Consider the following 27765-nt stretch of genomic DNA (forward strand, 5'->3'; position numbering starts at 1 on the left):
GACGGAGAGAGAGAGACAGAGAGTGCTACGTCCTCTAAATAACTTTTTCCCTCAGTCCATCCTCATACTCATCCTTCTGCTACATCTCATCTCTTCTATTCTCTCTCTTTTTCTTTTTCTTTTTTTCTGAACCAAATCCACAGTCCTCCATCTCACCTCTTTTATCAATCCGCCCACAGTGTCTACCAAGTCCTATCTATCTACTGTTCACACGTTCTGTTCCGACCCTGCTCTGCTGCTTCAGCTCCACTCTCCTCCTACAGGATTCACAAACAAAAACAATCGTCCACAATCATTTGTTATTTCATATCCAGATAGATCTCAGAGTAGGGCTGTTACGGTGACTGTATTACTGCCACACTGGCAGTAACAAGTCATGACCGCAGTCAAATTCCATGTGACCGTTTAGTCATGGTAACTAGGCTTCTCCAAGCTCTACATGATGGTCATTAGTAGCCTACCTTCTCAACTTTCCTCATATTAAGCACATTGTTTCGCTTTACAACAGGAGCATAGCCTACCTGGTTGGCAAGGTGCATGATAATGGTCCATTCTAAATCAAAACTGATTTCACACATATTATTTAGTATATGTAAAGACAAGATTATATTAAGAATAGTCTAATGGGTGACAATATTAGCCTATCACTTGTGAATGATGCCCAGGGTGTACAGCAGGGCAAGAAACAGCTCATGCCTTTTTTTCTTTTGCGACTTTATCAGATCATATGAAGCCTAGCCCATAGGCCTATATGTTTAGATAAGGTTGGTATCACAACTAAAGTGGCCAAATAACATATAAAAATGAAGCATATTAATCCGCTTTACAATCGATGTAGAGAATAAATGGGATACACAGGTTGCGTTTGAGTTTCAAATTTGGGGAAGATAGTTTTCACCATAACAATGCATCTTTATAATAAAGCATTACATGCATTTGCGGTCACTTTTGAGAACAGTCTTTTCCCACTAATTGATTGCATTTTGGAACATTCACGCTTTTAGCATTGTTGCGCTTATAATGTGAAGAAATAGCCTAATAGCAATGGTGTAAATTACTTCAGTAAAAATACTTTAAAGTACTACTTAAGTAGTTTTTTAGTCCATCTGTACTTTACTATTTCTATTTTTGACAACTTTTCCTTCACTATATTCCTGAAGAAAATAAAGTACTTTTTACTCCAGAAGTTTTCCCTGACACCAAAAGTACTTATTACATTTTGAATGCTTAGCAGGACAGGGAAATGGTTCAATTCACACACTTATCAAGAGAACATCCCTGGGCATCCCTACTGCCTCTGATCTGGCGGACTCACTAAACCCAAATGCTTTGATGTTTGAGTGTTGGAGTGTGCCCCTGGCTATCTGTAAATTTAAAAAAACAAGAACAATTGTGCCATCTGATTTGCTTAATATAAGGAATGTTAATTCCTTAATGATTTATACTTTTACTTTTGAGCAATTACATTTACTTTTGATAATGAAATAGATTTAAATCCAAATACTTTTACTCAAGTGGTATTTTACTGGGTGACTTTCACTTTTACTTGAGTAATTAAGGTATCTTTACTTTTACTCAAGTATGACAATTGGGTCCATTTTCCACCACTGCCTAATAGTTTATCAACATTTTAAGCTAAACATTCTGATCTGTTGCATCAGCCTCATTGCTATTAAACGTTTTATTTATGCTAGTGGATGTATTAATTTGGGATCTATCGAATCCCACAACTGTTCAGCATATATTTTGAATATTTATTTCTTGCACAGAAGATGAAGTTGACCAATAGAATATGTCAAATTTTGTACTATGGGGGATAATAGATTGACATAGGCTACTGCTTTTTGCTGTTGTTTACTCATCTTGTTGGCTGACAAAAAGTAAACGTGGCCAGTTCCTCTAACATCTTCAATATGCGCCTTGCCGTTGTGTCTCTGGTGTTTCTGTCTTCACTTGTAGCCTAGTTAGCTGCGAGAAGGACACGATCAAGTGATGGGCATTGGCTAATAAGAATTGAGATATCTGAGAGAGCCATGTATGTGAGTGAGAGGTGCTTCGGAGCAAGGCAGTTGGGAGAAGGGAATTACAATGATTATAATCAGCTTAAGGGCACAAATGCCACTTTGACTGCAAAAGTCATGGATTTCTTAGGCGGCATTATGGCCACACAAGGGGGATGCCGACGAGAAATTCGAGGCCTGGTGAGAATATTATCAAGTGCTTGTATAATTGTGAATGAGAGACTGATGAAGTGTGTGCAGCCTGCGCAAAAAAAAACAAATCATGCCTTCAAAGCAACTTTTTTCAAATCATCATTAGAGTCATATCATGCACCCTTAGAATTGATAAAAAATCTAAACATACAGCCCAACGTTTGTATCACAACTAAAGTTGCATAAATAACTCTAAATTAAGAATATAGTTAACCTCTCAACACAGAATAGCCGCATGTGCGCACTTCCTTGGAAATCATTTGTAGAAAATATCCTTCCTATTTTATTTATCTATGTTCAATTGTATTCTTCATACAATATAATAATAAAAAATAATGCCACGGAATTATAAGCAAATCTTGTCCGCTAAATGAACTGGTGTAGGCCACAGCCATATCCTGGCATAGCCAGATCAGGACCTAATATAAGGACAACTCTAGAGTATGTTCTTCTGAAATAGACTACATCATGTATATTTCGACCCGTCTAAAATAAATCATGGATTTCCTGTGATGGTGTAGGGCTATATTAAATGGATTTATTATACTTTTTAAAATGTGGACGTTCCAAAGGTCCTCCTCAGTGTTTATTTTAATTAATGGTCAATTACCATGAGACCGGCAGTTAAAATTTCATGACCGCCACAGCCCTGCCTCAGAGTATTATTACTTAAATATATGTATATTTCTTCTTGTCACTGTGCCAAGCCATTCAGCTTCATTGACTCAATGATCTATACTATAGATGGCATCTATAGATGCCAGAGCAAATAGCTATTAAGACAATCTATATGGCTCCTTCCTATAGAGCCCTTATCTGTAGATAGAGATAGATTGAAATGTGAATGAGGACTAAAGAGGGTAGAGATGCGAGAGCTCCACTTCCCAAACTCGGTGAAATGGTAATCAAACTTTTATCAGATCACAGACCATCTAATTAAAAAATCACAGCCCCCCCCCCCCCCTCCCCCTCAAAGCACATTTCATAAATCGTGCAAGGTTTCCTGACTGAGGCAGCACATCCCTCCTCTTTAAAACAACAGGCCCCTGGGTGTGGAATTTAGGCTCTAATTATTCCAGTAATGACCCCAGAAGAGTCTACACATTAAAGATAATACATTGAAATTTATGGAAATCCTAATTAGCTGCATAGAAGTAGAACGGAGCAATCTGAGAAGGACTCATTAATGACATCTCATGCAAGTAGAAAAATAAAAGGGGGGTCTCTCTAACTCTCTCTCTCTCTCTCTCTCTCTCTCTCTCCCCCTCTCTCTCTCTCTCTCTCTCTCTCTCTCCCCCTCTCTCTCTCTCTCTCTGTATGTGTGTGAGATCGAGCAGCGAGATGAGATTTTCTTGCAAAGCACAATTAACTATATCACTGCTAGGCATTCTGGAATCTGATTAGCCCAACGAGCGGTGGGGATTTACGCGTCATGACGACGAGACGGCAAATAGAGAGAAGGCTTACTAAATGCTTATTAACGACATGCGTGGGCGGTTGAGGAGTGTTACTAACTGTTGACTCACACACACTCCCCCAGGTCAACTCTAGTCTTCTTTTAGCGTTGCACAGTGCACAAAGTTTAGTCTTCCTAAATCACCATAGAGTCCTCCATGGAGTCCTCGTAAAACAGTTACCTGCCACAGATGACGTCACCTGCAGGATGATAGATCTGATTTGTGCCACACACAATAAAAAACGTAGGACCTCACTGTCCCCTGGAGGGGGGATGACAGACGCTCTATCTTTCCAAAAACAGCAGGCTGCCCGGTTTATACAGAGAGAAGAGTAGGATGATGACATTGAATCAACCTGGAAAACGGATTGGATTTGCATTTTTTGTTGATTTTACGTGGAATTCAACCAATCAAAACTAAACCTTGAACTGATGTCTGTGTCCAGTGGGACGGCTGCATATTCCCACAAGGATTCATTTATATACACAGTCTGTCAACTGCATTGTGAGGTCCTGAGCGGTGTGTGTGTGTGTGTGTGTGTGTGTGTGTGTGTGTGTGTGTGTGTGTGTGTGTGTGTGTGTGTGTGTGTGTGTGTGTGTGTGTGTGTGTGTGTGTGTATGTCTGGGTAAAGGTAAATCTACTGTATGTGTGCATGTCTTGTGCATCAGTGTGTGTCTGTGCTCTGGAAACCAGCACAGGTCTGACAGATTGATAGTAAGCCAGAGAACACACGCACATGCACACAGGTGCTGAGTTGAATTTCAATTTCACAAACATGTAATATGTACTATACCCACAAATATATCCAACATAACAGATCCTGAATGGAAATGTATCCAACAAAACAGATCCTGAATGGAAATGTATCCAACATAATAGTTCCTGAATGGAAATGTATCCAACATAATAATTCCTGAATGGAAATGTATCCAACATAACATATCCTGAATGGAAATGTATCCAACATCAAGGTCTGTAACATAATTAGCATGTGGGTTGAAGAAACCACATTAACCAATAGTCTAGTCCCAATTAAATGTTGAAACAAATATCGTCCCTTCTTATTTTAACAACCCTGGCCTGTAAAACATTTCTGATACTGTGTGACAGTTTTCACTCAATGATGAAGACAGAGGTGGTGTGGGAAAAGGATGAAGTTGCCCTTAAATGCTGATCTGGGGTCAGTTTAGAATTTCCCCCACTAATGGTTAAGGTTAGGATTGGGGAAGCTGATCCTAGATCTGTACCTGGGGAAACTTCAACCCGGAGTAAATCAAAAATAAAAAAAATAAAAAAAAAAACAGGTGCTTCTACACCTCCATTGCTTGTTGTTTGGGGTTTTAGGCTGGGTTTCTGTACAGCACTTTGAGATATCAGCTGATGTACGAAGGGCTATATAAATACATTTGAACCCGGAGTAGTGGTGTGGTACTTACTGGATAGAGTTCTCGATGCGGGTGATGGTGAGGAAGGCAGCCAGGTTGGCCGTGTAGGAGGAGATGACGATCAGAGCAAAGAGCCACCATACCCCCATCATCATCCTCGTGGCCAGGGTGGTATACGGAACCTCACCCCCTGAAAATAAGACCAGGACAACAGAGACAAGAGGTTAATGTCAGCCAAATTAACGTTTTCCACAAGGGAAGATATTTCACTTTTCAAACACAAGACAACATCCATTCAAGTCAGACTTTCCAGTGCGCGTGGACTGGACACAATATTTTTCCAACTCTTGTTTTCTTCCATTCTTCACATTTTCATAAGGAGACAGATGTGTGCTGTATGTAGAGTGAGTATGTCCTCAGCCAGGCAGCTCAAACAAGGCTAAAGCACATATGTTTTGTTCTCTGTATTGATGCAAAAACCTTTCCTTGGCGCTGGAGGGGAGGGAAAGGGGAGTCTCTGCCTAGAAAAGACAGCCCCGGCTCCATGATGGATCTGTAGAACTGAAGACTCGTCTTTATTGAAGCCTGTTCAAAATTAGCCTCATTTATCCTTGTAGCTCGCAGATCATTGTGCTCGCATGTGGAATAAGTGCCAGGCATTTCAATCCCTTCAGCAAAGACTTCATCAAATATTTGACACCCACTCTATCCAGTGCCGTCCTCTGGGTTATCTGTCTTATGAAGGAAATGTTCAGTTGACATGAGCTCATATTGCCCGAAGGCTGTGTGTGTTCTGTTTAAATGTTGTTGCTATTGTAGTGTAGTTTAAATATTCTTAAATGTACCCAGATTTTCATTTTCATAGTTCATTTGCTTGAGTTTCTTAGAATATTCTTTAGTCATAAGATGAAGTTGGGGAGGAGAACAAACCCCTCTTTATTTTATTTAAAATAGAAGTGAAACATCATGGTGAAGTTATTTAGTAATGTAAAAACAAAAAAACAGTACTTGCAAAAAATACTTTTGACAAATGTACATTCTCTTCTGACTCATAATACCCCTGTCTATGTTAACTTTATGTACTCTTGTCTGTATATTTCAGTTATTGTATTGTGTATTATTGTTCAATGAACAATAATAGTTTAAATGTTATTTTGTGCTTTGACTGTATGTTTGGTTTTCATACAACACAAGTGATTGTTTTGTACTTAGAAAGGAGAAGGCCCACAAAGTCAAGTTCCTTATCATGTCTCTTCCTTGATAAAAGACATGCTTTGGGTTTTTCCAATCGGGTGTTCTTGACTAAAATATTCTGACCCTGAAGAAGGCACAGTGATGCTGAAACATTGGTCATTTACCCAATAAATGACTGGGAGTTTATATATGGAGTGTGCGACTCTCTATATTTTTATAGTTTATAGTTTACCTCCACACACAAAAAAATTATTGGTGTGCGCCAGCTCATGTTTTTTACTTTACAAAAAAAAGTAGTCCCTGAAGATCCTGCTCCCATAGTGCCCTGAAGATCATGCTCCCATAGTCCCCTGAATATCATTCTCCCATAGTCCCCTGAAGATCATGCTCCCATAGTCCCCTGAAGATCACGCTCCCATAGTCCCCTGAAGATCATTCTCCCATAGTCCCCTGAAGATCATGCTCCCATAGTCCCCTGAAGATCATTCTCCCATAGTCCCCTGAAGATCATGCTCCCATAGTCCCCTGAAGATCACGCTCCCATAGTCTCCGGAATATCATCCACCCATTGTCTCCTGAAGATCATGCACCCATTGTCTCCTGAAGATATTTCTTCCATAGTCTCCTGAATATCATTCTCCCATAGTCTCCTGAAGATCTTGCTCCCATAGTACCCTGAAGATCTTGCTCCATTGTCTTCCGAATGCTATTCATATCCTCTTGTTTCCATTTTGGTGGGACACAATATGATACATTCAATGGAACCCGTCCATCATTTCTGACATACACTAAAGGAATCATGAACCATATCTAGACAGTAACGTATACAGTCATAAATCACAGAAGTCCCCTCCAGTAGGGACTGTCACATTAGGAAAAAGGGATGTGGATCAATCTGCTAGAGACGGCTTTTTAGAGCTTTTGAGTACGAAAGAATTTGTTACCTAGACAAAGCCATAACACTGGATGCCCATTCATTCAAAGCCAGCTGGTCTTGTTCCTTGGGGTTGGATGGATAATACCAGCGATTGGCATGCTGCTCACCTTTTTTGCATAACAATCTCCATGTGTGACGTAATAGTGTTCGAAATAAAACCCAATTCCGCATTGCTACGTTGAGATTGTCTCAAGTCTGTTTAGTTAGCTAATCAGCAAGCTAGCATACCATTTGCTATGGCTAGGCGATTTGTAAACAGTGTGTGTTACTATAGCTACAGCCACTATTGCCAGACTGATGGGGTTCAAATACGACAGCAAAAAGTTCACTGTTCCACGTAGGGAATCAATGTGAATGCAATCCATTTGGATCCTAACGGTCTCTCGTGAAAGCCCCTTATGTTCACATGGCAAAAGAATGCAGATATGCTTGTCCATTACATTAGCTTGAATAAAACCCAGACGGACAGCTCATCCTCGGCTGGGTGGGGATTATAACAGCGAGGGAGACTATTTGGTGGATTCTCAGTGTGAGCGAGAAAAGAGATAACTTCAGGGGAGAGCTAAGGCCTGCCAGGGAGAGAGAGATTGCAATGGCAGGAGGACGCAGTCATAGGATGTTGATCTTTCCAAAATGAGCCAGAGTGTAATGAAACTTCTATCGGGGAGTCCTGCGTCTCGGTTCAAAGCCACCCTGCTATGAACAGAAAATGAGCTGCTCCATTTTCACCAGGTTCTCCTTGTCTGCCTTTGATTTCCAGCCAGGCTAGAGCCAATGCTACTCCTCCCAGGTCTCTCTCTCTCTCTCTCGCTCTCCATGCATATACATGCACATAGATTCAAACAATTCATTCTGTAAACAGTATACATCTGTACAGAGAAAGAGAGAAATAATGAGAACACGTGGGGTGATTTGTTAAACTCAGCTCCAACCTAAAACACAGTGGAGGCGGCGATCAAAGTCATGCTCCTAATGCTTCAACATGTTTGCCCAGGCAACACCATTACCCTTCCTGCTTTTACCTCATTGTACACAGAGCTAGCTTGGAAAATATTTTCCCAAAGTGAGTCCAAGGAGAATGGCTGTTTTATGATGGTCACAATGCCAGTCAAGGAGTTCACATCGCACTAAAAAGCATCCTTTAAGTTCAGCCGCACGGTCCTGACAGTGCAGACAGGACACTCATCCCAAAGTGGATTTCCAATCCAAGGGGAAAAGCCATGAAACACTGTGAAGAGCCTTTCATGGCTGTTGGAATGCTTGTAAATATATCTAAAGGTGAATGGGGAGGCCATTATGCTGCTAACTCTGAATGGAGAAGCCATTCTGCTCCTAACTCTGAATGGAGAAGCCATTCTGCTTCTAACTCTGAATTGAGAAGCCATTCTGCTCCTAACTCTGAATGGAGAAGCCATTCTGCTCCTAACTCTGAATGGAGAAGCCATTCTGCTCCTAACTCTGAATGGAGAAGCCATTCTGCTCCTAACTCTGAATGGAGAAGCCATTCTGCTTCTAACTCTGAATGGAGACGCCATTCTGCTCCTAACTCTGACTGGAGACGCCATTCTTCTCCTAACTCTGAATGGAGACGCCATTCTGCTCCTAACTCTGAATGGAGAAGCCATTCTGCTCCTAACTCTCCTAACTCTGAATGGAGACGCCATTCTGCTCCTAACTCTGAATGGAGACGCCATTCTGCTCCTAACTCTGAATGGAGACGCCATTCTGCTCCTAACTCTCCTAACTCTGAATGGAGAAGCCATTCTGCTCCTAACTCTGATTGGAGATGCCATTCTGCTCCTAACTCTAACTGGAGACGCCATTCTGCTCCTAACTCTGACTGGAGATGCCATTCTGCTCCTAACTCTGACTGGAGAAGCCATTCTTCTCCTAACTCTAACTGGAGACGCCATTCTGCTCCTAACTCTGACTGGAGATGCCATTCTGCTCCTAACTCTGACTGGAGATGCCATTCTGCTCCTAACTCTGAATGGAGATGCCATTCTGCTCCTAACTCTGACTGGAGATGCCATTCTGCTCCTAACTCTGAATGGAGATGCCATTCTGCTCCTAACTCTGACTGGAGACGCCATTCTGCTCCTAACTCTAAATGGAGATGCCATTCTGCTCCTAACTCTGACTGGAGAAGCCATTCTGCTCCTAACTCTGACTGGAGATGCCATTCTGCTCCTAACTCTGACTGGAGATGCCATTCTGCTCCTAACTCTGACTGGAGATGCCATTCTGCTCCTAACTCTGACTGGAGAAGCCATTCTTCTCCTAACTCTAACTGGAGACGCCATTCTGCTCCTAACTCTGACTGGAGAAGCCATTCTTCTCCTAACTCTAACTGGAGACGCCATTCTGCTCCTAACTCTGACTGGAGACGCCATTCTGCTCCTAACTCTGACTGGAGACGCCATTCTGCTCCTAACTCTGACTGGAGATGCCATTCTGCTCCTAACTCTGACTGGAGAAGCCATTCTTCTCCTAACTCTAACTGGAGACGCCATTCTGCTCCTAACTCTGACTGGAGAAGCCATTCTGCTCCTAACTCTGACTGGAGACGCCATTCTGCTCCTAACTCTGACTGGAGACGCCATTCTGCTCCTAACTCTGACTGGAGATGCCATTCTGCTCCTAACTCTGACTGGAGAAGCCATTCTGCTCCTAACTCTAACTGGAGACGCCATTCTGCTCCTAACTCTGACTGGAGAAGCCATTCTGCTCCTAACTCTGACTGGAGGGGAAGAAAAGGCAAATGAAAAAAAAGAAAAGAAAAGGCCATGTAGTCATGTTGTTCAGGACTGGAGCACCACAACACTACATTAGTAGTCATAGTGTTCAGGACTGGAACACCACAACACTACATTAGTAGTCATAGTGTTCAGGACTGGAACACCACAACACTACATTAGTAGTCATGTTGTTCAGGACTGGAGCACCACAACACTACATTAGTAGTCATGTTGTTCAGGACTGGAGCACCACAACACTACATTAGTAGTCATGTTGTTCAGGACTGGAGCACCACAACACTACATTAGTAGTCATAGTGTTCAGGACTGGAACACCACAACACTACATTAGTAGTCATAGTGTTCAGGACTGGAGCACCACAACACTACATTAGTAGTCATAGTGTTCCGGACTGGAGCACCACAACACTACATTAGTAGTCATGTTGTTCAGGACTGGAGCACCACAACACTACATTAGTAGTCATGTTGTTCAGGACTGGAGCACCACAACACTACATTAGTAGTCATGTTGTTCAGGACTGGAGCACCACAACACTACATTAGTAGTCATGTTGTTCAGGACTGGAGCACCACAACACTACATTAGTAGTCATGTTGTTCAGGCCTGGAGCACCACAACACTACATTAGTAGTCATGTTGTTCAGGACTGGAGCACCACAACACTACATTAGTAGTCATGTTGTTCAGGACTGGAGCACCACAACACTACATTAGTAGTCATGTTGTTCAGGACTGGAGCACCACAACACTACATTAGTAGTCATGTTGTTCAGGACTGGAGCACCACAACACTACATTAGTAGTCATGTTGTTCAGGCCTGGAACACCACAACACTACATTAGTAGTCATGTTGTTCAGGCCTGGAGCACCACAACACTACATTAGTAGTCATGTTGTTCAGGACTGGAGCACCACAACACTACATTAGTAGTCATGTTGTTCAGGACTGGAGCACCACAACACTACATTAGTAGTCATGTTGTTCAGGACTGGAGCACCACAACACTACATTAGTAGTCATGTTGTTCAGGCCTGGAGCACCACAACACTACATTAGTAGTCATGTTGTTCAGGCCTGGAGCACCACAACACTACATTAGTAGTCATGTTGTTCAGGACTGGAGCACCACAACACTACATTAGTAGTCATGTTGTTCAGGCCTGGAGCACCACAACACTACATTAGTAGTCATGTTGTTCAGGACTGGAGCACCACAACACTACATTAGTAGTCATAGTGTTCAGGACTGGAACACAACAACACTACATTAGTAGTCATAGTGTTCAGGACTGGAACACCACAACACTACATTAGTAGTCATGTTGTTCAGGCTTGGAGCACCACAACACTACATTAGTAGTCATGTTGTTCAGGACTGGAGCACCACAACACTACATTAGTAGTCATGTTGTTCAGGCTTGGAACACCACAACACTACATTAGTAGTCATAGTGTTCAGGACTGGAGCACCACAACACTACATTAGTAGTCATAGTGTTCAGGACTGGAGCACCACAACACTACATTAGTAGTCATGTTGTTCAGGCTTGGAACACCACAACACTACATTAGTAGTCATGTTGTTCAGGCCTGGAACACCACAACACTACATTAGTAGTCATGTTGTTCAGGACTGGAGCACCACAACACTACATTAGTAGTCATGTTGTTCAGGCCTGGAGCACCACAACACTACATTAGTAGTCATGTTGTTCAGGCCTGGAACACCACAACACTACATTAGTAGTCATGTTGTTCAGGCCTGGAGCACCACAACACTACATTAGTAGTCATAGTGTTCAGGACTGGAACACCACAACACTACATTAGTAGTCATGTTGTTCAGGACTGGAGCACCACAACACTACATTAGTAGTCATGTTGTTCAGGCTTGGAACACCACAACACTACATTAGTAGTCATGTTGTTCAGGACTGGAGCACCACAACACTACATTAGTAGTCATGTTGTTCAGGACTGGAGCACCACAACACTACATTAGTAGTCATGTTGTTCAGGCCTGGAGCACCACAACACTACATTAGTAGTCATGTTGTTCAGGACTGGAGCACCACAACACTACATTAGTAGTCATGTTGTTCAGGCCTGGAACACCACAACACTACATTAGTAGTCATGTTGTTCAGGACTGGAGCACCACAACACTACATTAGTAGTCATGTTGTTCAGGACTGGAGCACCACAACACTACATTAGTAGTCATGTTGTTCAGGCCTGGAGCACCACAACACTACATTAGTAGTCATAGTGTTCAGGACTGGAGCACCACAACACTACATTAGTAGTCATAGTGTTCAGGACTGGAGCACCACAACACTACATTAGTAGTCATAGTGTTCAGGACTGGAGCACCACAACACTACATTAGTAGTCATGTTGTTCAGGCTTGGAACACCACAACACTACATTAGTAGTCATGTTGTTCAGGACTGGAGCACCACAACACTACATTAGTAGTCATGTTGTTCAGGACTGGAGCACCACAACACTACATTAGTAGTCATGTTGTTCAGGACTGGAGCACCACAACACTACATTAGTAGTCATAGTGTTCAGGACTGGAACACCACAACACTACATTAGTAGTCATGTTGTTCAGGCCTGGAGCACCACAACACTACATTAGTAGTCATAGTGTTCAGGACTGGAGCACCACAACACTACATTAGTAGTCATAGTGTTCAGGCCTGGAACACCACAACACTACATTAGTAGTCATGTTGTTCAGGACTGGAGCACCACAACACTACATTAGTAGTCATGTTGTTCAGGACTGGAACACCACAACACTACATTAGTAGTCATGTTGTTCAGGACTGGAGCACCACAACACTACATTAGTAGTCATGTTGTTCATGATACTACATCGACACAAAATCACTGATGCTGTTACTGTATATACAAGCTTTCTTTATGGTTTTATGTTTAACAGAAAGGTCTCATAAAGAGAAAACACACTATTAGGTTTTATGCAAGTCAAAAAAAAGAATGATCTCTCACTGTGCTATTTGCCTTAGTTCTGCTTTGAGCGAAATTAGCAGGAACAGAGCATAATATAACAGTACATTAATTAAATATACAAGCACTGGTTGCTTTGACACAGGAAATATCTTCCCTCTCCAATTCTGACACTCAGCAGTTAAAGTCAACTTCAAAAAAATGCTTTAATGCTACTGGTGCAGAACATTCAAAGGTTTATAGTAGTTACCTTGTAAAGCTTTAAATCTCAGAGGCGCCTGGAGAGCCTGAGATTGTAGTTCCTGATGAGTGCTGTTAGGTTTATTTATTTATTTCCTTTCTTTTCAAGAGTGCCCTGGTGATAAATAACTTAAGGAAAACACGCCGGCCGAGCTGGGGACTTCCTCTGCATGTCGCCTTTATTTTCCTGGCTCCAAGCCAAACCGGCGGGTTCCGTGTGATTGCAATTTATTCAACCCATCAAGTATCCCATTATGAGGCTAGCTGCCAAATAACGCCATCAATTTGCATACAGTTTACGCTTGAAGCCCGGTTCTCGCTCTCAAAGTGCTATCTCACCACGCAGCCACCCTGGACATTTCAACTGTGGTAAATCGTCTGAATAAAGAAATAAAGGATAAAGGACGAGTCAGAGGTGATCTCGACAGTTGCAGCTGCCAGGACGGAAGCACAAGGTTTCCTGGCACGAGAATCGAGCCGATAACGTCGGGACACGTCCCACAGTCGCCAAAGGGAGCTATCGAATCTGTATAATCTGCAGTGGAAGCAGCACCTCATCCTGAGCCAGGATTACCTCTTTTACATGGCGCTAACTTATTGTCAAGTGGGTTTATGCTGGTGGTTGTGTGTCGGCCTCTGTGTGTCTAAGATTGAGTACTATAATATGTACATGTATTACCAAGGACCGACAAAAAAAGCTATATTTCATTATTATACTACTGAACATGCTGTAGTACTTGTTCAATTTATGATAATGTCCGGTTTCACCTTTGATCCAAACAAATAGTTATCGCTCTCATCGCGGTTGGGCCTGGCTGCATCATTGTAAGTAGTGAGGAGGGGGTGAATGTTGTGGAATTAGCCTGTTTGAATGTTGTGGCAGCCATTCATATGTGAGGTAATCTATTCCTCGATAAATGTGTCACAGCATCGCTAGGCCCCAAGAGTTATTACTTTCATCAGATTCCCCGACCTCAGGAAGTAATGTGCAGAAGAAAGGAAATGAATGTTGTTTTGTAATATATGCTTGTTCAATTCACACCACATCGCGACGGCAAGGTGCTTTCTTGTCTCATTCACTGAGAAACCATTTTAGCACCCTGTAAAGCAAATTCCTTTTTTAAAAGATAACCTGCCTCCTCAGAGATGGTATCAGGGGCAAATCAATTTGAAAACCATCAAATGACTTCCTGGCACTGCTCTGTGATACAGGTCATGACTAAACACTGACATTTGGAAAGTATTCAAACCCCTTGACTTTTTCCACATTTTGTTACGTTACAGCCTTATTCTAAAATAGATTAAATCGTTTTTTCCCCCTCATGAATCTACGCATAATATCCTATAATGACAAAGCATAAACAGGTGTTAAGACATTTTTGCAAATTGAAAAAAAAAAACAACTGGAATATCACATTTACATAAGTATTCATACCCTTTACTCAGTACTTTGTTGAAGCCCTTTTGGCAGCGATTACAGCCTCTCGTCGTCTTGGGTATAACGCTGCAAGCTTTGCTTCTTCCAGACAAGACGCTTGGCATTCAGGCCAAAGAGATGAATCTTGGTTTCATCAGACCAGATAATCTTGTTTCTCATGATCTGAGAGTTCTTTAGGTGCCTTTTGGCAAACTCCAAGCAGGCTGTCATGTGCCTTTTACTGGTCACTCTACCATAAAGGCCTGATTGGTGGAGTGCTGCAGAGATGGTTGTCCTTCTGGAAAGTTCTCCCATTTCCCACAGAGGAACTCTGGAGCTCTGTCAGTGACCATCAGGTTCTGGGTGGCCAGCTCTAGGAACAGTCTTGGTGGTTCCAAACTTCTTCCATTTAAGAATGATGGAAGCATTGTGTTCTTGGGGACCTTTCAAGCTGCATTAATGTTTTGGTACCCTTCCCCAGATCTGTGCCTTGACACAATCCTGTCTCGGAGCTCTATGGACAATTCCAATTCCGACCTCCTGGCTTGGTGTTTGCTCTGGCATGCACTGTCAACTGTGGGACCTTATATAGAAAGTTGTATGCCTTTCCAAATCATGTCCAATCTATTGAATTTACCACAGGTGGACTCCAATCAAGTTGTAGAAACATCTCAAGGATGATCAATGGAAACAGGACGCACCTGAGCTCAATTTCGAGTCCTATAGCATATATACTGAGGTAAATACGTGTTTTTTTTTTTTTTTTTACTTTTTTTTTTTCGAGAAACCTGTTTTTGTTTTGCCATTATCAGTGTAGTGTGTGCAAATTGATGAGGGATTTTTGTTTATTTAATCAGTTTTAGAATGTAACGTAACAACATTTGGAAAAAGGGAAGGGGTCTGAATACTTTCTGAATGTCCTCTATACAATGCCTTGCAAACGTATTAATAATCCCCCTTGATTTTTTTCCTATTTTGCTGCATTACAACCTGTAATTTAAATGGATTTGTATTTGTATTTCATGCAATGGACATACACAAAATAGTCCAAATTGGTGAAGTGAAAGGAAAAATAAATAAATAAAAACGAAAAAGTGGTGTGTGCATATGTATTCACCCCCTTTGCTATGAAGCCCTTAAATAAGATCTGGTGCAACCAATTACCTTCAGAAGTCACATTATTCGTTAAACAATTAGGTAAATCCAAGTGTCACATGATCTGTCACATGATCTCAGTGTATATACATACACCTGTTCTGAAAGGCCCAGAGTCTGCAACACCATTAAGCAAGGGGCACCACCAAGCAACCGGCACCTTGAAGACCAAGGAGCTCTCCAAACAGGTCAGGGACAAAGTTGTGGAGAAGTACCGATCAGGGTTGGGTTATAAAAAAATATCAGAAACTTTGAACAGCCTACAGAGCACCATTAAATCCATTATAAAAAAATTGAAAGAAAATGGCACCACAACAAACCTGCCAAGAGAGGGCCGCCCACCAAAACTCACGGACCAGGCAAGGAGCTGGGCTTTACAGAAGGGTGGCCAGAAAAAGAAAGAAATAAGCAAACATGTTTGGTGTTCGCCAAAAGGTACATGGGAGACTTCCCAAACATATGGAAGAAGGTACTCTGGTCAGCTGAGACTAAAATTGAGCCTTTTGGCCATCAAGGAAAACTCTATGTCTGGCGCAAATCCAACACCTCTCATCACCCCGAGAATACCATCCCCACAGTGAAGCATGGTGGTGGCAGCATCATGCTGTGGGGATGTTTTTCATCGGCAGGGACTGGGAAACTGGTCAGAATTGAAGGAATGGTGGAAATACAAAATACAGGGAAATTCTTGAGAGAAACCTGTTTCAGTCTTCCAGAGATTTGAGATTGGGACGGAGGTTCACCTTCCAGAAGGACAATGACCTTACGCATACTGCTAAAGCAACACTTGAGTGGTTTAAGGGGAAACATGTAGATGTCTTGGAATGGCCTAGTCAAAAGCCCAGACCTCAATCAAATTGAGAATCTGTGGTATGACTTAAAGATTGCTGTACACCAGCGGAACCCATCCAACTTGAAGGAGCTGGAGCAGTTTAGCCTTGAAGAATGGTTAAAAATCCCAGAGGCTAGATGTGACAAGCTTATAGAGACATACCCCAAGAGACTTGCAGCTGTAATTGCTGCAAAAAGTGGCTCTACAAAGTATTGACTTTGGGGGTTGAATCGTTACGCACGCTCAAGTTTTCTTTTTTTTGGTCTTATTTCTTGTTTGTTTCACACAAAAAAATATTTTGCATCTTCAAAGTGGTAGGCATGTTGTGTAAATCAAATGATACAAATCCCCCCCAAAATCTATTTTAACTCCAGGTTGTAAGGCAACAAAATAGGAAAAATGCCAAGGGGGTTGAATACTTTTGCAAGCCACTGTACAGTATGACTGGAGGTGAATGAAGAAGCAGTTTTCAATATAATGGAGGAGACATATGGGCTTCTGCACACACAGCTAAGAAACAAATTCACACAACACACACAGCTAAGAGCTCCCACAAGGCAAATTCCCACAACTAAATACACACACAGCTAAGAGCTCCCACTTGACAAACTCACACAAATAAACACACACACAGCTAAGAGTTCCTGCAAGACAAACTCACACAACTAAACACACACACAGCTAAGAGCTACCGCAAGACAAACTCACACAACTAAACACACACAAGAATGCCCCCCCCCCCCCCCGCCCCCCCCCCCACACACACACACACAAACACATATATAACAAACATATAGCTGGGGTAAACAGTGTGATCACATTACAACTGAATTATCATATTCATTCATGCATCGCTCAGACGTGTCTCATCTCGACGTGTGACTATGGAAGAGCATAAAGGACGGAGAGCATCTCAGCTTCAGAATCAGAGCTAGGATGTATCCCAAATGGCACCTTATTTTATTTAGAGTGCACTACTTTTTGACCAGGGCCAATAGGGCTATGTAAAAAGTAGTGCACTATATGGGGCATAGGGTGTCAATTGGGATGCACACCCTACTGTCATAATGAGTCATGTTCACAACATGACTGACTCAACATCCAATCAACAGACAGCCAGAAAAACAGATATTAACAAACATACTCAACAGAAGTAGCAAGATGGCACTGACAGACATAGTTTCCCTTTTCCTAGCTCCTATCCAACTTTGCAGTATATATATATATAGAGAGAGAGATTTTATTTCTTGCATTATTTCCTCAGAATGTTTCTTGCATTATTATTTCAGCCGAAAATAACTGGATATCAGGTTGGCGATCACTCAACTGCATTTCGACCAGAAATGTGACTTTCCTGAATTGGATCCTTTGTTTGTACCCCCCGAGGAAATTTCCCTCGTCCCCGGGGCTGCTCTTAGACGCCGTCGGCGGAGAAGAGGAATACGGAGTGTGTTTTTAGTCCGACTCGGGAGCGTTGCACACCATCCACCGCTTCCGAGCATATTACTCTCTAATGTTCAGTCCCTGGATAATAAAGTAGGCGAGCTCAGAACGAGAATCTCCTTCCAGAGATACAGCAGGGAGTCATCCTATATAACTATCGCTGTGCACACCTTTTCTATTCATTATACCGTCCATACTGTCTATACACACACCATCATATACATATATATTTATAATTAGGAGTCTGACATTACCCGTCTTGATATGTCTTAATTCCTTTGTTTGAAGTTTTGGGATTTGTGTGTATTATTTTGTATTGTTAGGTATTATTACTGCACTGTTGGAGCTAGAATCATAAGCATTTCGCAGCACCTGCGATAAAATCTAAAAAATATGTGTATGCGACCGATAACATTTTATTTTATTTGGCATATTCTAACAGACATACAGTACTTAAAAATAAATATTCAAATGGCCCTCTTTCACCCAGCTTGATCTGCAGTAAACCAGTCTCATGCGTGAAAGTCAACTCAATTTGACATTGAGAACGAATAAAATGATTGAAATTCAAATGATTCAATACTTGGGTTTCCAATTGAGACATTTCATCTAGAGTTAGTCCCTGCAATGCCGACTGGGGAGATATTAGACTAATTTCACATGGAAGGAACAGAGTTAATGTTTCACCCCTAGAAATATAATGAATAGACAGGATATCTCCATTCGTTTACCAGTCAAATTGCCAGCGTCAGAGGTTCCAAGCCCATTCTATTCATTATATGTCTATGGTTTCACCACTGATAAGGTCTTAAGCCTGGCCTAATCTTCCCATATACTGTATTATCGATTCCACTGTATGGATACTGGAGCTCGAGAAAATATCATACGTTATACCTGCAGGGCTCACTGTATAACTGCCTAATACACTTCCTGACATTTTCACACCTTTTTGATTGCTTGATTCCATGAACATATGACAGAAAATTAGATCGCACTGCTTCCAGGAACAGACAGGAAATAGTTATGTTTCACATGACTCTAACGAGTAATGTATCGCTGAAAGGAGTGTTTGATTCCAAGAACATATCGTAGGACATGACTTCACACTATTTCTGAGAACATAGGGGAAACCCTCGGGGCAAGAATCCGACAAGACATCAAATTTAACACCTAATTTTGGTGGCTATTTAAATGAGTCCTCCCAAAACTCTAATTCAACTTGAAATAAACCAACCCTTGACATCCTGGTGTTAATTTGTCGTTAAAATTAGTTTATGTTGACCCGTTTTGGTGAATTCAATCAAAAAGCTTTGTGATTTCCGTCTGCAAATGAAAAATGCTCTATAAATGTAATTTATTATTATCATCATAACGAAATCCACTGACGTTCAACATCATCGTGTTGAAAAAACATGTTGATAGAACGTTGATTCAACATACTTGCCAGAGAAGATAGGTATATTTGTATTAATAAAACAAATGAATAAAACAAAATAAAACAAATTCATTTACATGTGCAGCTGTTGATGAGACAATAGAAGTGTACTATAACAGTTTTACATCCCTTATCGCACAACCTTTTAAGTGAAGGGTGCTGTTAGAAGTCAAAGCAAAGTATTTTTAACCTGGCTGTACCTACGTCTGCCTTTAGCAGGTTGCTGTCTCATCACCGGTCCATAATCCTCAGGTTGCGGTCTCATTATTTTACATTTAGCAGACACTCCTCTCTAGATCAATTTACAGGCGCTATTAAGGCTAAGTGCCTTGCTCAAGGGCACATCGGCAGATTTTTCACCTAGTAGGCTCAGGGTTTCGAAACAGCGACCTTTCGGTTACTGGCTCAACACTCTTAAGCTAGGCTACCTACCGTCCGTCATCACTAGTCTACAATCTCTGGCATGGTAGTCTTTAGCATGGCTGTCTTTAGCATGGCTGTCTTTAGCAGGACTGTCTTTAGCATGGCTGTCTTTAGTATGGCTGTCTTTAGTATGGCTGTCTTTAGCATGGCTGTCTTTAGCATGGCTGTCTTTAGTATGGCTGTCTTTAGCATGGCTGTCTTTAGTATGGCTGTCTTTAGAAGGGCTGTCTTTAGCATGGCTGTCTTTAGCATGGCTGTCTTTAGCATGGCTGTCTTTAGAAGGGCTGTCTTTAGTATGGCTGTCTTTAGCATGGCTGTTTTCAGCATGGCTGTCTTTAGTATGGCTGTTTTCAGCATGGCTGTCTTTAGTATGGCTGTCTTTAGAAGGGCTTTCTTTAGCATGGCTGTCTTTAGCATGGCTGTCTTTAGCATGGCTGTCTTTAGAAGGGCTGTCTTTAGTATGGCTGTCTTTAGCATGGCTGTTTTCAGCATGGCTGTCTTTAGTATGGCTGTTTTCAGCATGGCTGTCTTTAGTATGGCTGTCTTTAGAAGGGCTTTCTTTAGCATGGCTGTCTTTAGCATGGCTGTCTTTAGTATGGCTGTCTTTAGCATGGCTGTCTTTAGCATGGCTGTCTTTAGTAGGGCTGTCTTTAGTATGGCTGTTTTCAGCATGGCTGTCTTTATCATGGCTGTCTTTAGTATGGCTGTTTTCAATATGGCTGTCTTTATCATGGCTGTCTTTAGTAGGGCTGTCTTTAGTATGGCTGTCTTTAGTAAAGGGAGCTGGTGTGATTCCAGCCCTGTCTGGCTGCCGCGTGTGGAGGTGGAAGATAAACTCCCGGGATCACAATTCTATGGAAAACACTCATTTTCTTTTTGAATCACATCATCAAAATCCCTCTGATGTTGAAAGGGGAAAATAACAGAATCAGCGAATCCTTCCAGCTTAATTACTTGGTTTGTTTCCCCTCCATCTTGAAATCAATCAAATATTTTGTATTATTTCAGGTTTTATAACAATGGGGGGAATCAGACCCAGTTTTCCCTCTGTTGATAAGGCTGCTCGAATGAATACACACTCAGTGGCCAGTTAATTAGATACACCACCCCGTTCACAAAAATGGTTCGCTCCTATAGACAGTGAGTCACGTGGCTGTGGCTTCCTATATATAGCAGGTAGACAGGCATTGAGACATTAGCTTACTGTTCATTTGAACATTAGAATGGGAAAAAATAGTGACTTATGCGACTTTGAGCATGGTATGATCGTCGGTGCCAGGCGTGCCGGTTCCAATATCTCTGAAACTGCCAGCCTCCTGGGCTTTCACACACGACAGTGTCTAGGGTTCATCGAGAATGGCGTGACAAACAAAAAACATCCAGTCAGCGGCAGTCCTGTGGATGAAAATAGCTTGTTGATGAGAGGGGTCAAATGATGGTGCGGTGCAGTGCAACAGTGCTGTGCAGAACAACATCTCGGAACACACAACTCAGAGGTCCTTGTCACGGATGGGCTATTGCAGCAGATCAAACCGGGTTCCACTAATATCAGCTAATAAGAAGAAGAAGTGGCTCCAGTGGGCACGCAATCACCAACACTGGACAATTGAGGAGTGGAAAAACATTGTCTGGTCCGACAAATTCGGTACTGTTGTATCATGCTGATGGCATGATTTGCCATAAGCAGAATGAGGCCATGGCCTGATGTCTACGGTACAGGCTGGTGGCGATGGTGTAATGGTGTGGGGAATTTGTTCCATAACCCTAAGAATTCAGGCTGTTCTGGAGGCAAAGGGGGATCCAGCTGAGTGTAGATTACACTGTATGTTGTACCCATATACCCATAGGACCCATATTTAAAATGGAAAAGAAATACCAAGCAAAGCATTTGCGTTGTTTTCTAAGGCAAATGGTTTGATATGACCATAGAACTAGAATGAGTAGAATTAGCCTCTTTACTCAAGTCAATGACGCCATAATGGGTGGACTGGCAATAGCAAAAGTACTATTTCTAAGGATATGACTTGGTGGTGGTAGTGGTAGTTAGTGTGTGTAAACAAAGCGGTTGTGCCTGGCAGTAAAAATCTGTTGTTCTGCCCCTGAGCAAGGCAGTTAACCCACTGTTCCCCGGGGCCAAAGACGTGGATGTCAATTATGGCAGCCCCCCGCACCACTCTGATTCAGAGGTTGGGTTAAAATGCGGAAGACACATTTAAGTTGGATGCATTCAATTGTACAACTGACTAGGTATCCCCCTTTTCCATATTGACGGGACCGCAGTGGAAAGTGTCAAGTTCCTCGGCGTACACATCACTGACAATCTGAAATGGTCCACCCACACATACAGTGTGGTGAAGAAACCTCTTCAACCTCAGGAGGCTGAAGAAATTTGGTTTGGCCCCTAAGACACACAAAAACTTTTATAGAGGCACAATTGAGAGCATCCTGTCGGGCTGCATCACCGTCTGGTACGACAACTGCACCACCCACATACGCAGGGCTTTCCAGAGGGTGGTGCGGTCTGCCCAATGCATCACTGGGGGCACGCTACCTGCTCTCCAGGACACCTACAGTACCCGAAGCAACAGGAAGAACAAAAAGATAATCAAGGACATCAACCACCTGAGCCACGGCCTGTTCACCCCGCTATCATCCAGAAGGCAAGGTCAGAGAGCCTTCAGACATCAGACTTCAGCCTTCAGCCATCAGACTGTTAAATAGCCATCACTAGTCAGCTACCACCTGGTTACTCAACCCTGCACCTTAAAGTGACCAGCCATATATACAGTTGAAGTCGGAAGTTTACATACACTTAGGCTGGAGTCATTAAAACTCATTTTTCAACCACTCCACAAATGTCTTGTTAACAAACTATAGTTTTGGCAAGTCGGTTAGGACATCTACTTTGTGCATGACACAAGTAATTTTTCCAACAAATGTTTACATTCAGATGATTCCTTTATAATTCACTGTATCACAATTCCAGTGGGTCAGAAGTTTACATACACTAAGTTGACTGTGCCTTTAAACAGCTTGGAAAATTCCAGAAAATTATGTCATGGCTTTAGAAGCTTCTGATAGGCTAATTGACATAATTTGAGTCAATTGGAGGTGTACCTGTGGATGTATTTCAAGGCCTACCTTCCAACTCAGTGCCTCTTTGCTTCATATCATGGGAAAATCAAAAGAAATCAGCCAAGACCTCAGAAAAAAATGGTATAAACACCATGGAACCACGCAGCCGGCATACCACTCAGGAAGGAGATGCGTTCTGTCTCCTAGAGATGAACGTACTTTGGTGTGAAAAGTGCAAATCAAACCCAGAACAACAGCAAAGGACCTTGTGAAGATGCTGGAGGAAACAGGTACAAAAGTATCTATATCCACAGTAAAACGAGTCCTATATCGACATAACCTAAAAGGTCGCTCAGCAAGGAAGAAGCCACTGCTCCAAAACCACCATAAAAAAAGCCTGACTACAGTTTGCAACTGCATATGGGGACAAAGATCGTACTTTTTGGAGAAATGTCCTCTGGTCTGATGAATCAAAAATAGAACTGTTTGGCCATAATGACCATTGTTTTGTTTGGATGAAAAAGGGGGACGCTTGCAAGCCGAAGAACACCATCCCAACCGTGAAGCACGGGAGTGGCAGCATCATGTTGTGGGGGTGCTTTGCTGCAGGAGGGACTGGTGCACTTCACAAAATATATGGTATCACGAGGAAGGAAAATTATGTGGATATATTCAAGCAACATCTCAAGACATCTGTCAGGAAGTTAAAGCTTGGTCGCAAATGGGTCTTCCAAATGGACATTGACCCCAGGCATACTTCCAAAGTTGTGTAAAAATGGCTTAACGACAACAAAGTCAAGGTATTGGAGTGGCCATCACAAAGCCCTGACTTCAATCCTATAGAAAATGTGTGGGCAGAACTGAAAAAGCGTGTGCGAGCAAGAAAGCCTACAAACCTGACTCGGTTACACCAGCTCTGTCAGGAGGAATGGGCCAAAATTCACCCAACGTGTTGTGGGAAGCTTGTGGAAGGCTACTCAAAATGTTTGACCCAAGTAAAACAATTTAAAGGCAATACTACCAAATGCTAATTGAGTGTATGTAAACTTCTGACCCACTGGGAATGTGATGAAAGAAATAATAATAATAAATAATTATCTCTAATATTATCTCTAATATTATTCTGACATTTCACATTCTTAAAATAAAGTGGTGATCCTAACTGACCTAAGACAGGGAATTTTTATTGGGATTAAATGTCAGGAATTGTTTAAAACTGAGTTTAAATGTACTTGGCTAAGGTGTATGGAAACTTCCGACTTCAACTGTACAAAAACATGGAATCACTGGCCACTTTAATAATGCTTACACACTGCTTTACTCATACTATATTCTATTCTACTGTATTTTAGTGTAAGCCATTCCGACATTGCTCGTCCTAATATTTATATATTCCATTTACTTTTAGATGTGTGTGTATTGTTGTGAATTGTTAGATATTACTGCACTGTTGGAGCTAGAAACACAAGCATTTCAATACAACAGCAATAACATCTGCTAAATATGTGTTTCTGACCAATACAATTTGATTTGATGTAGGTCAATGCTTCGTGTTTGGTTCGTTTTTTTTTTCAATAGGTCATTTATACAATGATTTCATGATTTACCTTCACTGAAACTGTTGTAAAATGCTATTTGAAAAACCAAAACCACCAAAACCGTAATGCTAATTTTGACAGAGGATTAGTTTACATGAGTGATGTGGAGTAGAGGTCTGTGAAAGCCTCTTAAGTGGATTATGGTATGGGTCAAGACTACACAAAGATCAGAGTAGAGGTCTGTGAAAGCCTCTTATGTGGATTCTGGTATGGGTCAAGACTACACAAAGATCAGAGTAGAGGTCTGTGAAGGCCTCTTATGTGGATTCTGGTATGGGTCAAGACTACACAAAGATCAGAGTAGAGGTCTGTGAAGGCCTCTTATGTGGATTCTGGTATGGGTCAAGACTACACAAAGATCAGAGTAGAGGTCTGTGAAGGCCTCTTATGTGGATTCTGGTATGGGCCAAGACTACACAAAGATCAGATGCTGTATCTTATGCCTACACAACACAGACAGGATCCTTATCAAGAAAATTGCTGCCAGTGTCAGTTATGGACTTGAACATTTGGTCTAGCACCTTCAGCTCATAGTCTGATGGTTATTTTGTATGAGACGCTCAATTTAAGTGGTGTCACCGAATATTTAACTTCTCCTTTAGTACAGAGGTTCAACCCTGGATGGAGACAAAGACAAATGCAAGCTAAATTCATTCTGGGCTTTTAGTTTCTCGTAATTTCATCATCAGGTCTCGTTTGTGTCAACAGCGGTTGTCTGTCCTGAAGTAATCATGAAACACAGTGGTTCTTAAAGGTTGGAAAGAAGTTGGAAGGAAACACACTGTATTGATTAAATCTGGCCCCCACACAAAAATACTGTATGTTACTACAATCGCTCTCAGAGCAGCCTCCCTCTCAGACTCAGTGCTGTCAAGCAACCGCTTTAGTTCTGAGACTTCTGATTTACAAAATAACGAAAAAGGCACCCCAACACCTGTAAGGCAACACTCAGTCCATGTCTCAGTCAGTCAGTCAGTCAGCCAGTCAGTCAGCTAGTCAGCCAGCCAGTCAGCTAGTCAGCAAGCCAGTCAGTCAGTCAGCTAGTCAGTCAGTCAGTCAGTCAGTCAATCAGTCAGTCAGCTAGTTAGCCAGTCAGTCAGACAGTCAGTCAGTCAGACAGTTAGTCAGACAGTCAGACAGTCAGTCAGCCAGCTAGCCAGCCAGACAGTCAGACAGTCAGTCAGTCAGTCAGTCAGTCAGCCAACCAGTAATTTAGTAAGCCAGTCAGCCAGCCAGTCAGCCAGTCAGCCAGCCAGCCAGCCAGCCAGCCAGCCAGGCAGCCAGCCAGCCAGCCAGCCAGCCAATCAGTCAGTCAGTCAGTCAGTCAGTCAGTCAGTCAGTCAGTCAACCAGTAATTTAGTAAGCCAGTCAGCCAGCTAGCCAGCCAGCCAGCCAATCAGTCAGTCAGTGAGTCAGTCACAGCGCAGTCTCTACCGGGAGATCTGCGTGTGGGCTGCGGATGTCTGTACAGCATGAATACGACACAGCTCAAAAAAATGTGATTGGGTCAATGGGTCAACACAAAAGCCGACATATCTCTCTCCCTTCTATTCTACGTCTGGGATGGCATGTCTAATCAGGCTTATATAACGTCAACCTACAGTAGAATCTCTGTCTGTCACTATCGCCCCGAGAGAGGTTGACAATCGTCAGCGGCATAGGTTCCATTTCAGCCTGCCATTGTTGGGGGGATAATGCTATGCATTATTCATCTGTTTGGTAACACATACATTCCCCTGCTCCATCTCCAAACCCACTTTGACTGAGAAGAACCCACTTTGACTGATTTGATATGAATAAAAAAGGGAGGAAGTAACTCTAGGCTACTCTGACATCTCTCTTTTACTTGGGAATTGGTCAGAGTGGTACTTCAATCGTACTGCTTCCATATGAAACACAGATATATAATTACATTGACACCTGATCATTCAAATGACATTTGTAGAGCAGATTCAATTACATTTTGAGTCATTAGAATCACACCTTTTCTACAGTCTGAAAAACCTATTTTTATCTAGTCTGAGTGAAATACAGCCACAAGATTACACCAACTATGCTGTACTTTCAGCGGTGAGACAGCATACTGTGTCAAAACCCCTAAATCCCAAAGTAATTTTTTGGGCCCTAATACCTTAACAAATTAGTTTTGACCCTGGGGTTTACAGCGAATGCAATGTCAAAACAGGAAGTGATGAGGATGCCTCCTCCCCGTTAGGTAAAACAAATGCGATGCCCCCTCCCGCTGCCGTGTGTCGCCACCAAACAATGCCTGCCGCACACAAGCTGTGTTTGAATACTCGTTTTAACCACACTAACAACTATCTGTGATGTAAATTGAGTGTAGTATGCTTATTGGTCATAATATGGATATAGTTAGTATGCCATAACTTCCCGGATGTCTTACTACATTTGCCAAAATTGGCGGAAAATGCTGGAAAATATGGAACTTAGCTACAGTATATGTTATCTAACTAACTACCCAACATTTGTTGACTTGATTATTCACGTCATTCTTAGCTTAGCTAAGTGGTATAGTCGTTGCGCATTCTCAATGAAGTTAATGAAGTCGTAAGATGTCTAGCTAGTAATTTGTTATACTAACAAGCTAGCAAGAAGTTGCGTAGCAACAGCATCAACTTCCGGTAGACAGGCAAAGCGCTAGTACACTCAACTGAAAGGATACAGTTTGTTTCCAGAATACTAAAATGAACTAATAGTGTATAGTATGTAGTACATACTCATTCAGTATGTAGTATACAGTATGTTAGTATGGGTATTCAAACATAGCTATTCTCTGGGAGCTCAGTGGTGAGGTCAGCAGTGCTCAGAGAGCATGCTGGGTGACCGGATAAGGGCAAGAACGGCTGATGTGTCAGCTGTGATCACTGGTGGCAGCTAGGGGCTGGGAGGTGCTGCATGCTAGCAGGGTGGCTGGCTTCGCTCCAACTTCACTGTTATGATGTCTCTCACATCAGGCTAATTAGAAGAGAAAAGGCTGAGGTGGGGTGGGGCCTATCTGTGAGGCTAACTGAGCAGACACACACACTGCCTCTCAAGTGTTCTCAAATGCTCTCATTCTCTCTTTCTCGCTCTCTCACCCACCCTTTCTCTGTTTGATATATAGACGTCTAACTAACAGTCACAACATGAAACGTACCTCCCACCATTACTGGGGGAGACATGGCACTATCAGCACTCTCCATGAGGATGAAAGACA

General features: G+C 42.2%; 1 protein-coding gene across 2 annotated transcripts in view; it reads right to left on the bottom strand.

Annotated features, from left to right (window-relative positions):
* The window catches only part of LOC110525094 (glutamate receptor ionotropic, delta-2-like), a 653889-nt gene that overhangs the window by 79077 nt on the left and 547047 nt on the right, over positions 1-27765 (bottom strand). For both annotated transcript variants that reach the window (XR_005052012.1, XM_036979367.1), the window contains exon 12: positions 5107-5245. Coding sequence is in view for 1 of the 2 variants with exons in the window: in XM_036979367.1 (XP_036835262.1) it covers positions 5107-5245 (139 nt within the window). In the remaining variant the exon portion in view is untranslated. The remainder of the gene's footprint in view (positions 1-5106; positions 5246-27765) is intronic.

Source organism: Oncorhynchus mykiss, chromosome 6 (assembly GCF_013265735.2).
Source record: "Oncorhynchus mykiss isolate Arlee chromosome 6, USDA_OmykA_1.1, whole genome shotgun sequence".
Lineage (NCBI taxonomy): Eukaryota > Metazoa > Chordata > Actinopteri > Salmoniformes > Salmonidae > Oncorhynchus > Oncorhynchus mykiss.